Genomic DNA, 13,817 nt, shown 5'->3' on the forward strand with positions numbered 1-13,817 from the left:
TCCATGTCTACTGTTCCTGCTCATCTCTAGTGTCTGGCACAATGTACCAAATATCACACCAGATAAATCTCTTTCTCTCCAGAGTCCAACTGGCAAAAATGATTGGACACAGGGATTTTACTGTATCCACCAGTTAGGAGAAACTGAAAGAATTCTTACCAGGCTTGGGAAAATCTTGTTTTAAGCCTTTTAGAGGGGTAGGTAAGCAGTAGATTAATTCTGGTCAAGGAACCTGGAATTCTGATCTGAAGCAGAATACAGATTTAGAAAACTAAAACAAGAGAGTCCTTTTTGGTCCTGGCCCCACAACATCCATGTAGGGATTTATTTATTTATTTTTGGCAACAATAGGAAAATACTGGTTTGACAACACCATCTTCCTGGATGCTTTTTTAACTTGCTGGTCTAGTATTTCTAGTGGTTGCTATTCAAGTACCAGCTCTGATTCTGTTTGAAGTAATTGGGGGGAAAGATTCAGCCAAGGTCAGTTTATCAAAATTGTTGCAGCCACAGAATATTCAGGGAATATTAAATACTTACGGCATTCTTTAAGAGGTTCGTCTGACCAGTCCCTGCAGTCTTTCAATCCATTGCAGACCTTGTCCATGCTGATACATTCTCCAGAACTGCACTTAAATACATTTGATCCCTTGCAAGTTGTCACTGTTGCAAAAGTAAAAGTATTGTTTAATCTCACTTTGCAGTTTCCCTTTGGCTTTTCTGTTTTTTCTTTTCTTATCTTCACTTTCTCAACTTTTTGTTCAGAAGATAACTGAAGATAAGCAGAAAAGCATCAACAGAAGAAAGCAGAGGCATTTAATATTTTAATAAACATTATTGTTGATTTAAAAAAAAAAAACTTTAAACACAAGATGGCAAACTTATGCCATAGTTCAGCTCCAATGCACACTGGTCTGCTGTTTTTTGGCTTGTGCTGAGGCTCAGGGAAACATTTTTCGCCTCCAGAGTGGGGCAGGGGAGGCCGTTTTTGCACGTCTCAGGTTCCAGGGCCTCTGGAGCCTGAGGACGGCAAAACATGGGTCTACGAAAAGTCAGGAAATGGGAAAGCAGGGTCGTGCGTGCAAGCGCTGGTGATGGGGCAGTGCATGGGAGTTGCAGGCCCAACTGCAGGGGGGTGGGCACCCAAGGGAAAAAAGGTTCACCATCACTGCCCTAAACTATATTTCATCCCGAAGACCATAAGGAAACGTAAAACATTATGATGCTATAAATTCAGTTCTTCCAGTTTCTTCAAATAAGCTAATCCAGCCAAAGATTTTCTCCTCATTGTCCAAGCCACTGTATTCCAAAAGACCACCTCTTCTCCTTTGCAAATGCATTGCCTGCTTTTCTGAATGACCTGCAGAAGAATTTCCTCTGAAGACCTCAGGACTGCAGACAGAACATGGCATGGGCTCTTCCACCCTGAACATGGCATGGGCTCTCTCCCCCCCTTCCCCCTCCTACATAAAACTACCAACAGGACTCACCATTGACACAGCCAACCTCATCACTCAGGTCTTTGCAGTCAGGCTCTTTGTTGCACTGTAAGCTCCCATGGATGCACATCCCATCATCACACTGAAATTCATCAGGGCGGCAGGTTGCTTTAACTGGGCAAAAGGCAAGAATATCTTTGAGCCAAGCAACACCAGAATGCTAACCCAGTGTTTAGCTTTGCATAAGACATAGTACATTAGTAGAGTTCATTGCACTTCATTGAACCAAGCTTTGGGTGTAAACTTGCATCTCCAACTCTTCCACACATTACTAGAGCCCAGAAGGACCGTTGAAACTTACCTGAACGGTCTTCTCGATGCACTGCAAGGAGAGTCCAGGATGGGTAGTTCTCAATCTGATTGGTCGGGACTGAGTTTAATTTTAATATTAGGCAGGCACCGCCCCCTTAGCCCTCCAGTCTAAAGGAAACGAAGGAGCAGTAAAGCTAACAAACTTTTATTAAACCCTCAGGTAATCAGAACATCCAAACAAAACAAACCCCACAACCTTCCAATAATAACCCCGGTCCCGGATTCGGGCGGGTCTGGACTCTCCTTGCAGTGCATCGAGAAGACCGTTCAGGTAAGTTTCAACGGTCCTTCTCCAATGCACTTGCAAGGAGAGTCCAGGATGGGATATACCCAAGATCTTAACTAAGGGAGGGAGAAGGACGGACCGGGGGCTCTGAAAAGGAAACCACCCGCTGTAACACCCTCCTCCCAAAGGCTGCTTCCGCAGAAGCAAAGGAGTCAATTCGATAGTGTCTGATAAATGAAGACGGAGCCGCCCAAGTGGCCGCCCTACAAATGTCTTCTAGAGAGGCCTGGGTCCTCCAGGCCGCTGTAGTAGCCGTACTGCGTGTGGAATGTCCGGTAAGTCCCTGTGGAACAGGTGATCCCTTAGATCTGTAAGCCTCCCTGATGCAATCACACAACCAACGGCTTATCGTCCTAGAAGAGACCTTAGTGCCCAAAGTCCTAGTTGCAAAGGAGATGAATAAGGCCTCCGAAATCCTGAATCCCTGAGTCCTGCGGATATAAATCTTCAAAGCTCGTCTCACATCGAGCTTGTGCCACCGCAGTTCCGAAGGATGAGTCCCATGGCTACAGAAGTCCGGTAACACAATCTCCTGTGCCCTGTGAAAGGTAGAGTTGATCTTAGGGAGAAAGGCTGGGTCCAGTCTCAATACAACTCTATCAGGATGAAATCTACAAAGGTCCTCCCTGGTAGAGAAAGCTGCAATTTCAGAGACCCTCCTGGCGGATGTGATCGCCACCAAGAAGGCAGTCTTGAGTGTTAACAAACGGAGCGATATATGGCGAAACGGTTCAAATGGAGGACCCGTTAAGGCATGAAGCACCAACGACAAGTCCCAGGACGGGAAGCGATGAATTGGTGGTGGCCTGATGTTGGCGGCCCCTTTCAAGAAGTCCCTAATCCAAGGGTGTCTGGCGAGGGACCTGTAACTATCCCCGCCTATGATTGTGGATAAGGCGGCCACATGACGACGTAAGGTGTTGGGCGCTAGTCCTTTTTCTAGGCCCGATTGAAGAAAACTTAAGACCAAGGGAGGGGAAGCCATTTGTGGGTCCACCTCCCGCTCCTCACAGAACCTGGAAAAGGAAGCCCAGGTTGTCTGGTAAATTCGTCTTGTCGAAGGTCTGCGAGCAGCCTGAATTGTATTGATAACTGAATCTGGTAAGTTATGACGTTCTAGGTGTTGCCGCTCAATCTCCACACGGTCAGCTGCCACCACTGAGGCTCTGGGTGGGAGATCGAGCCCTGAGAGAGAGATATCCTGTGATCCGGAATCCTCCAGGGGGGAGACACTGACAGTTGCATCAAGTCCGCAAACCAATTGCGGCGCGGCCAGTAGGGCGCCAGCAGCAGCACCTCCGCCCGTTGCTCCAGAATCTTCCGGATTACCCTGGGGAGGATGGAGGTCGGCGGAAATGCGTATAGAAGTCCTGGTGGCCACTGTAGCCGAAGGGCGTCTACCCCTTCCGCACCCGGTGTCGGGAAGCGGGAGAAGAAGCGTGGGAGTTGAGAGTTGCTGTGAGAAGCGAACAGGTCTAAGATTGGCTTCCCAAACCTGTGCACAATGTCCAGAAAAATTGTGTGGTCCAGCCGCCACTCCCCTGGGTCCAAGGTCTCCCGGCTCAGCCAGTCCGCGCACACATTCTCCACCCCTGAAATGTGTTCCGCGGACAGGGAAGCTAGATTGGCCTCCGCCCACCTGAGCAGGGCCTCCGATTCCCTCATCAGTCGTCGAGACCGAGTCCCCCCCTGTCTGTTGATGTGAGACCGGGTAGAGACGTTGTCGGTTCGGACTAGGACATGCTGACCCCTTATCAGGTCTGCGAAACTCAGGAGAGCTAGGGAAACTGCCTTCAATTCCAGGAAATTGATGTTGACTTTTCTCAGGTCCGATGAATCCCAGAGGCCCTGGGCCAAATTCGATGAAAGATGGGCTCCCCAGCCCGTCAAACTGGCGTCTGTTGTCACCGTAAGAGGGTATCGTTCCAGAAAGGGGGAACCCTTTGCTAGGGCTGGGGATACCCACCACTGTAAGGACCGTCGAACCCCGGAGTCGAGATGCACCTGTAGGTGGGAGTGGCTGATCTTCCTTCTCTGGAACGGCAAAAGGAACCACTGGAGGGGGCGTAGGTGGTACCTGGCCCATGGAACGATGTTGATACATGACACCAGTGTCCCGAGAAGCTTGGAGAGGAAGGAGAGTTGAGGGCATTGCTGTGATGCCAGGCCTCGAATCATTTCCCTGATGGTAGATTGCCTCTCCTGGGACAGGAAGACCAGGCCCTTCCTGGAATCTATATTGGTTCCCAGGTGAGCCAGCCGAGTCGTGGGGTTTAAGTGGCTTTTTTCGAAGTTGATCGAGAAGCCATGATCCTGTAGCGACTGAATTGTTAAGTGTAAGTCCTGCAACGCCAGGTCCCTTGTTCTGGACAGAATCACGATGTCGTCCAGATAGGCTAGTAGGCGCACCGATCGCTGTCTGAGACCAGCTGTTAGGACATCTAGCAGCTTTGTGAATGATCTTGGGGCCGAAGAAAGCCCGAAAGGCATGGCCCTGTACTGAAAATGGGCCCCATCTAGACTGAAGCGCAGATATTGACGGTGAGGCGGAAAAATGGGGACATGGAGGTAAGCCTCCTTTAGGTCTATGGATGTCATGTAGTCCCCTTGTCTGATGGCAGCCAGAATGGAGCGTAGAGAGTGCATTCTGAACCTCCTGTACTTTACGTAGCGATTTAGCCCTCGAAGGTTCAGAATGAGCCGCGCCCCCCCTGACGACTTTGGAACCAAGAAAATAGCTGAGTAGAATCCCGTACCCTGTTGAGGCAAAGGGACCTCCTCGATGGCTCCTATCTCCCGCAGGTGAGCTTCCTCTTGGTATAGGAGCCTCTTTTTGGGAATGTCCAAGGGGGCACGACAAGGCAGATAGCGGCAAGGTGGAGGGCATAGAAACTCGATTTTTAGGCCCTGAGAAACCGTGGCAGTCGCCCAGGGGTCCGATGAGGTGTTTGACCAGACGTCCGAGAAGTGGATTAGCCTGCCGCCCAGAGGAGTGTCCGTAGGAAAGTCACTTAGTCTTTCTGAACCCCCTGCCGGAACTTCTGAAGGGGCGTCGGCCCTGGAAAGCTCTAGTGCGGTCAAATTGTGGGGTCCTGTCGGAACGAAAGGAGCCCTGACCAAAGGATCCAGTAAAGTAGGACCTCGACCCCTGGTTGTTGGTCGAGGTGGAGTCATTCCGAAAGGGCTGTCTCCGGTTGTAGGGGGTAAATCGCCTTCCCTGCTTTTTGGTCGAGTTGGGCATCACCTTTTTCTTGTCCCTGTCCTCCACCAATACATCGTCCAAGATGTCTCCGAAGAGCTTCTTGCCCTTGAACGGTGAAGAAGCAAGGGCCCACTTAGACTTCACGTCGGCCTGCCAATTCCGCAACCAGATGAGCCTGCGGGAGGCGACCGACGAGGCCATTGCTCTAGAGGCGAACTTAGCGGCATTGACTGTTGCGTCCGCGGAAAATTCAGTGGCCGCTAACAGTTTGTTCAGGTCCTGGCGCATTCTCGCATCTTGCGGATCGACTCTGGACTGGATGTCTTTAATCCAGAGGAGCGTAGCCCGATTAAAGAAAGAGGCTGCCGAGGCCGCCCTCACGGCCCAAGACGCCATTTGATGGGTCCTGCGAACGACATTGTCCGCCCTTTTGTCCTCGGCCCTCAACCCCTCCTGAGATTCCGAAGGGACGAGGGCATTGGAGACCAGGCTGGTGACCGGCTTGTCCACCGTAGGCAGCTCCAGAAGATCCTCCATAGCCTGGTCAAAGGTGTAAAAGCGTCTGTCCAGGTTAGACGGGCCCTGTCCCGTCGCAGGGCTCTCCCATGGCCGTTGCACAGTCTCCAGAAATAAATGAGAAGAAGGTACGTTAACAGTTTCCTGCTTCGGGAACACGAAGAGGCCCCCTGAAGGTTGACCTGGTGCCGAAGGAACACCCTGACCTCCTTCGCCCGCCTGGTCTATGGTCATCTTGGCCTTGTTTAACAGGACCTTGAAGAGGGCGGATTTGAAAAGGCCAGGTAACGCAGGAAGTTCTGGTGGCTGGTCATCGCCGGAGAGCTCGTCCTCCGCCTCGCTGAAGTCATCCCTGGAAAATTCATCCTCATCCCTGGACTCCAAGCCGGAAGGAGAAACTGGAGCAAGCCAGGGGTCCCTGAATCTCGATGGAATAGGGCCCGCAGGTGGTGGCTGTTGTTGAACTACACTTGCTTGACCCTGCGTATAGGCACTGACAACTAGGTCCTGTAAGGCCTGGGGCATACTCTGCCAGGCATCCTGTGCCGTGCGCAATCCAGCAGCCGTAGGGGTGAAAGTGGCTGTTTGTGCCTGACCACATTGAGGCAGGACTGGCTGTGGAACAGAGAAGGTGGTAGGCCACGCTGCTTGTCTCGCAAATGTGGATGTCTCAGGCCTAGAAGAGGTAGAGGGTTGGAAAGGCCTCTCCGGTGACCAATCCCTCTCCGATGCCGAGCCTACAACCCCTGGAGCAAATAAGGGGGAGACCGGCGGAGGGATGGCAATGAGGGGTTGAGCAGGCATAGGCGGTGGACCCCCAGCCCTCTGAGAAGATTCCAGCTGCTTCTCTAGCGCTTTAATGCGCTTCTCAGCCTCTCTAAGAGCTGCCCCCTGTGAGGATTTCTGCTTCTGAGGCTTTATTTTGGGGGTAGTAGGCCTGGTGACGCTGGCCTCCTCCCCGGCCGGAATTGACTGGTCAGCCATAACTATTAAAAGCGCTTTCTCAATCTACTCACAAAGTTCGCTGATAGAGTGCTTCGCAAACGCTAGCAATAAAGACCGCCAATTGCAACTGCTCGGTTGAGGACTGCGCCTGCGTGCCACCGGGAAGAGGAGACACTTGGCGCCAACCGAAGATTGATTAAGGCGTTCCGGCGAAAATTGCGTCATTCAACATGGCCGCCGGATCGTTGTCCTGGCAACCAGAGACGCTCGCCGAGCGCGAACCGGCCTGCCCGTTCAATTTCGGGCTCTCAAGATGGCCGGCGCGATGTTATCAAGGAGGCGGGCGGGAAGTTTCCCTGACCCGCCCGTCCTTCGCCTCCTCCTGAACGCCTGGGGGAAAATGGCCTCAGCCGATACTTCCCATGCCGCCGGTATTTATCTGCACAATCGGTATCCAGTCGGCAGTCCTATGCCGATGTCGAGGGGGCGGGGGGAGCGCAGTGCCACTCCCCTGCTGCAGAGCCTCCCTAGGCACTCCACGATCCCAGGTATTTTCGCAACGGGCGGGGCGGACCCTCCCGAGGCGTCAACCTCTTCCTCTCCTCCGGGGTCTACCTCGGAGGTAGTTTCCCCGGGTGCTCACTCCAAAAAAAACGGCTTGCAATGGAGGAGCTGCAAGCTCCTGGATGAAACCCACTGGAGGTTTTAAATCCAGGGCTGCATGAGGAAAACTTTCCCCCAACTGCACCTGCAAGAAAGAAAAAGACATAAAAGAAATTAATACATAGAAAAAAACACAATAAATATACATTTATTGAAGAGAAAACTAACTCTAAGTCCCTTTACTGCGACTGAGTTTTTAGACTGGAGGGCTAAGGGGGCGGTGCCTGCCTAATATTAAAATTAAACTCAGTCCCGACCAATCAGATTGAGAACTACCCATCCTGGACTCTCCTTGCAAGTGCATTGGAGAAGTTTGCATATTCTTGGGCAATATATGGAAAGCTGTCACTATGCACGTTGAGCATCACAAGTGAAGAAATGGACCTCCAGAACAGTTTGAGGTTGTAGTTGTAACTCTATCAGGAGCCAGAGAAACTACAGGTAGTCCTTGTTTAAGCAACTGCCTCAGTGACATTTTACAGTTATATTGGTGAATAAAGTAACTTTGCAACCAATTTTTGCACTTTTGACCTTTACAGAACTGTAAAGCAAAAGAAAACTTTCACTTATCAATTGCTGCACTTAATGACAGAGTTGCTTGTCCCAATTGTGGAACCTCTAGCAGAGAAAAGCACTTCTGTCAAGCCTAAACTGTCAGTCAGAAGGGGTCCTGGTTTTACCTGATGCACCTCCTCTCATAGGGTAGAGATGTTACTGTAGGGCAATGTGTCATGAATGAAACTGGAGGCAAATTTTAAACTGTCCAGCTTCTTGCTCAACTCTCACTTGGGTCTGGATTTGAGAATACCTACAGCACCTGTTCTACTCAGATTATCTGGCAAGTTTTTTAATTTTAAAAAATAACCTCTAATTCCTAATTCTTTTTTCTGAAGTATTTTTGAAGCCTCTCAGGACAGTTTGTTCCACCTCTTTCATATTATCTTGAAACATGCTACTTAAAATAAACATTTTGCCCTCTTATTTAACCACGAAGTTTCAAATTTAATCACAAAAGTTTCAATCAAACTCTGTCTGTGATGGATCTTGTACCACATGTATTATAACCTCCCTTAGCTTTTGCAGAGAGCTCTGAGAAGTGCTCAGTTTATGCTTACCACAGTTTGCCTCATCTGATCTGTCATTACAATCAAAGCTTCCATCACACTGCCAACGCTGGTGGATGCACTCGCCACTCCCACAATGGAACTCCAACGGAGAGCATGGATTGGTTTTCTTGGCTCCCTGCTGGATCCCACAGAACTCGGGTGATTCATCAGATCCATCTTTACAGTCTGCGTCATTGTCGCAGGCCCAGAGCTTGGGAATGCACTCTGAGCTGTTGCAATGAAACATTTCAGGATTGCAAGTTGGGGCACGACAGTCTACTTCATCACTCTTATCTCCACAGTCATCATCTTCATCACAGACAAAGTCAAAAGCAATACAATTCCCATTTTGGCACTGGAATTGACTATCTGCACAGCGTTTAGGAGCTAAAAAGGAAGAAGACAAGGTTATCAGTCACAATCTACATCAACAATGGGATACAAAGGTTACAAATGGGTGATTCATTTCTCTTCAAAAACGATGGACAAACATCCTCAACCATCCATATATATGTTTTATGCTAAACTGAGAGGTCTTTTTCTTGAAGTGCATGCAATTTCTCGTGGATTCAAAGGTGTCTTGCTGGGGTTTTTTTAACCTGTCCAAGATAGATTGCAGTAAATGAATGCAAGAATCCTGACACCTCGACTAATAAATATGGCAGAGGGAAATAAATAATATTTTAGATTCTATGCTCTAAAATTGAAGACTGATAGAATTTGAAAATCAAAGTCTACAATACACAATAGGGTACATTCTTTCTCATCTTTAAAAGTAATGGGATTTCGAATTTCTATTCCTGTTGGTTTTATTATAATTAACATAGCATCCTTTATTTAATGTGACAGTAATAATAATAATAATAATAATAATAAAATTAGATTTGTATGCCGCCCTCCTCCGTAGACTCGGTACCATCTGCTTTTATGATGCCATTATGACACAATCACCTCCATCACTAAGCCATGCAACCTTGACTTACGGCAATTGTCTTCATCTGAGCCATTTTCACAATCCATTTCCAAGTCACACCGCCAGGACATATCAATACAACGATTGATGCGGCCGCCACAGCTGAACTGGGTTGAACTGCAAGTCACAGATTCTGAAAGGATACATACAACCCTGATTGTATTACACTGTATCCCACAGCCTTAGCAAAGAGATCCCTTAGTCTTAGGGTTGTTGTTCACTGGCTAAAGAGCCTAGAGGAAATAGCACAAGTTCTGGCAGAACAGAATTTGAAAAAAATATGGAAGTCAACTCAGATGAGAAATATGTCTCTGCACTTGCTCTCAGTTACCAAGTACAGCATTATAGGAAGTTTAGTGAGTAAGAAAGATGACCTTGATGTCATTCTGCCAATATGCAGGAACTGTTACCTAGGCAAAAGAGGTTGAAACATTTTTAGCCACAAAACAAGGAGATAACTTTTGGAAGTTATACAAGACTAAGGCAAGCACCAAAGTCTCATCGCCCCTGACACAAGCTTCCCCCAGCAGCAGACAGAACTTGGCTTGTGGGATGAAAAGGCGGGCAGACAGGAACACAGAATGGTATGGTGTGAGAATCAATGGAGGCTGGTTCTAGATTGCCATGCCCACTGTGTAGGCAGGGCAAAGGGGTGAATGCGGGACTTCCAGTGGACAGGGAGAGAAGAGTGCAGGGCAGCACGAGCCAAGCACTGGTGGGTGTTGGCTTCAGATCTTACTCCCCACTAACTGGCAGGGGTGGAAAGGGGAATGCAGGGGAGACAGGACATCAGCGCTTGTGTGCAGCTGGAGATGGTATGGGGAGGATTTGAACAGTGCTGAGGTATGGGGGGGGGGGGAGCCAACTGCCCATTCAATTTTAGGCCAGAGTCTAGGTGAGAGGCAAAGGCACTGGGGAGGTCAAAAGGGGAAGCTCTTGCTCACTGATGCCTGCCCATTACTTGTGGAGATATCCCAATTTCACCCCTTCCACATGCAGTTTGGCTGCCCCCCCCCCCCGCACCCAGCACCATTTGACCTTTTAGGCACCCTCCCTAGCCGTGCCAAACACCAATGACCTGCTGTCCTCCCCTCCTCCAAGACATCAGAAACTGCACAGGGCAAGACAGGAACACTGAGTGGCACCATATACCCATGGACAAGGATGACTGTGCCCCGTGAAATACCATGGCTCGAGCAGAGGAGGCTGGACCCTGTATCTACCTGGAGGAGGAGCTGGGGGCCAGTTAGTGATGACAGTCCTCTGGGCTACTTGGAGCCTTGGGCAATATATGGCAATCTCCCAGACCAGCCCTCAAGTTTCTGGGCCCCTGCAGCCCAGCCCTGCTTCCCTGAGGGGTGCCCAGGCTTTTGCTGCTTCTGCCACAGGAAGACGTGAGGTGAGACTGGGCATAGTGAGGAAAGGCTGGGTGAGGAGAGGAAAGGCCGGGCATGACAATGTGAATGAGCTTCACCTGCTGCTAGGCACCGTCGGCCCTGTGTGCTTGCCACCTATGCATGTGTCCAGGGAGAGTGGTCCTGGCCAGTTGAGGCAGCAGAGGCTTGTCCCTTGCTGTTTCTGTGGCAACCCCACAGGCTAGATCTAACCATCTTGTGGAGCGGATCTGGTTTTCAGGTCTTGTGTTTGACATGTCTGGCTTACTATATTGAGCAATCATAGCTAGCTGTGGTTTATTCTGAACAGCTTAGCTAGCAAAATCATGGCTTAGTATGTACAAATCCAGCCTCTACACAAGAGATTGTAGAGATCCAGTGTATATTCTTTTAGGCAAAGGCACGTGAACCCTTCATGTGTGGCTTTTGGAGAGATTAGAAGAGGAAATTTTGTTCAAAATTAGCATTAGCCAACTTACTGCATGCATCCAGGGATTCATCAGAACCATCCTGGCATTCAGGGTTGCCATCGCAGATCCATTTGTAAGGGATGCAGTCTCCATTTCTGCATTGAAATTCATTTCTTCCACATTTACCCAGCTCTGCAAAAGAGTTTCATTAACCATTAGAAAGAGAAACCACCACATTATGACTTCAGGCCTCACCTGTATATGGAGAACTTCTTAACAGTAAATTAAACAAACTTATTCATAGGATATTTATTAGTACCTTCACCAGAAGATATGAATCCAAGTTTTATTTTATATACACCTGTACACACAACTTTTAAAATTAATTCTATGTGCACATGTATCCATTTCAAACTCCATGAAGGTAAAAGAGGCATGCAGGCAAGAGACTTGACAAGATCTTACCAGAGATTTATCTAGAGTTAGATATCTGATTGTACTCACAAGCAAAGTGAGGTGAGACAATAACAGTGGGGAAATCTATCTGAAAGAACTGGAGGAAGAACTGCAACCCACTGGTACAGCCACTCTTTACTTATGGAAATTGAATCCCCTGAATGTCAGTCTGGAAAAACTACATTTGAAACTCTGGGCGATAGGTACCAATAAGGATTGTCAATGTGGCCCAGTGACCCAGTTTAAAGCTGCAGCTTGTACTGTGGCTTGTGAAGAGGCTGCCACTTGGGCTTCTACATGAAGCCATGAAATATTGAGAGCATTCATTTCAATGAAGCTATATCCTTCTTTCTACTGCAACTATGCCACTCAGCAGTTCCATCCCAATTATATTTTGTAGAAAGTTTTGAAGTATGAAAGCTGGAGAGCTGCTTTCTTGACGTATGCCTGTTTCTAGTCTGAGTTTGGACTGGCAGTATCTTCAGTAGGTTCAGTCTTCTTTTATGCCAGGGCAGACCCCTTAAATGGGCCAAGAGCTCTGCTTGCCTCATTGCTTATAAGAGATTGTACATACAATGCTCAGTAATCTGTAGATTTCAGCTAAGGGGAAATTTTCTGAGGGAAAGAAATTACTAGTATGTTTGATTACATTATTGGTAGCAGAAGCCTTCTTATCATCCCCATAGGTGATTTATTTATTTATTTATTTATTTATTACTTAGATTTGTATGCCGCCCCTCTCCGAAGACTCGGGGCGGCTAACAACATGTAGAAACAAATCATAAGCAATCAGACAAATTTAAAATATTTAAAAAACCCCATATGCTAACAGACACACACACAGACATACCATGCATAAATTAAACGTGCCCAGGGGGGAGATGTTTCAGTTCCCCCATGCCTGACGGGTTTTAAGGAGTTTACGGAAGGCAGGAAGAGTAGGGGCAGTTCTAATCTCCGGGGGGAGTTGGTTCCAGAGGGCCGGTGCCGCCACAGAGAAGGCTCTTCCCCTGGGGCCCGCCAACCGACATTGTTTAGTTGACGGGACCCGGAGAAGGCCAACTCTGTGGGACCTAATCGGTCGCTGGGATTCGTGCGGCAGGAGGCGGTCTCGGAGATATTCTGGTCCGATGCCATGAAGGGCTTTAAAGGTCATAACCAACACTTTGAATTGTGACCGGAAATTGATCGGCAGCCAATGCAGACTGCGGAGTGATGGTGAAACATGGGCATACCTAGGTAGGCCCATGACTGCTCTCGCAGCTGCATTTTGCACGATCTGAAGTTTCCGAACACTTTTCAAAGGTAGCCCCATGTAGAGAGCATTACAGTAGTCGAACCTCGAGGTGATGAGGGCATGAGTGACTGTGAGCAATGAGTCCCGGTCCAGATAGGGCAGCAACTGGTGCACCAGGCGAACCTGGGCAAACGCCCCCCTCGCCACAGCTGAAAGATGTTGTTCTAATGTGAGCTGTGGATCGAGGAGGACGCCCAAGTTGCGGACCCTCTCTGAGGGGGTCAATAATTCCCCCCCCAGGGTAATGGACGGACAGATGGGATTGTCCTTGGGAGGCAAAACCCACAGCCACTCCGTCTTATCCGGGTTGACCTTGAGTCTGTTGACACCCATCCAGGCCCCAACAGCCTCCAGGCACCGGCACATCACTTCCACCGCTTCGTTGACTGGGCATGGGGTGGAGATGTAAAGCTGGGTATCATCCGCATATTGATGATACCTCACCCCATGTCCTTGGATGATCTCGCCCAGCGGTTTCATGTAGATGTTGAATAGCAGGGGGGAGAGGACCGACCCCTGAGGCACCCCACAAGGGAGAGACCTAGGAGTCGACCTCTGTCCCCCCACTAACACCGACTGCGACCGGCCAGAGAGGTAGGAGGAGAACCACTGAAGAACAGTGCCTCCCACCCCCAGCCCCTCCAGCCGGTGCAGAAGGATACCATGGTCGATGGTATCGAAAGCCGCTGAGAGGTCAAGGAGCACCAGGACAGAGGATAAACCCCTGTCCCGGGCCCGCTAGAGATCATCCATCAACG

The 13,817-nt window shown here is 49.1% G+C and overlaps 1 protein-coding gene across 1 annotated transcript in view; it reads right to left on the reverse strand.

Annotated features, from left to right (window-relative positions):
• The window catches only part of LDLR (low density lipoprotein receptor), a 38,962-nt gene that overhangs the window by 15,254 nt on the left and 9,891 nt on the right, over positions 1–13,817 (reverse strand). The window contains exons 2-6 of the mRNA XM_070741646.1: positions 11,376–11,498; positions 9,513–9,635; positions 8,539–8,916; positions 1,491–1,613; positions 541–663 (exon numbers count right to left, since the gene is read on the reverse strand). Coding sequence (XP_070597747.1) covers positions 541–663; positions 1,491–1,613; positions 8,539–8,916; positions 9,513–9,635; positions 11,376–11,498 — 870 coding nt within the window. The remainder of the gene's footprint in view (positions 1–540; positions 664–1,490; positions 1,614–8,538; positions 8,917–9,512; positions 9,636–11,375; positions 11,499–13,817) is intronic.

The sequence above is a fragment of the Erythrolamprus reginae genome, chromosome 2 (assembly GCF_031021105.1).
Source record: "Erythrolamprus reginae isolate rEryReg1 chromosome 2, rEryReg1.hap1, whole genome shotgun sequence".
In the NCBI taxonomy this organism is placed as follows: domain Eukaryota; kingdom Metazoa; phylum Chordata; class Lepidosauria; order Squamata; family Dipsadidae; genus Erythrolamprus; species Erythrolamprus reginae.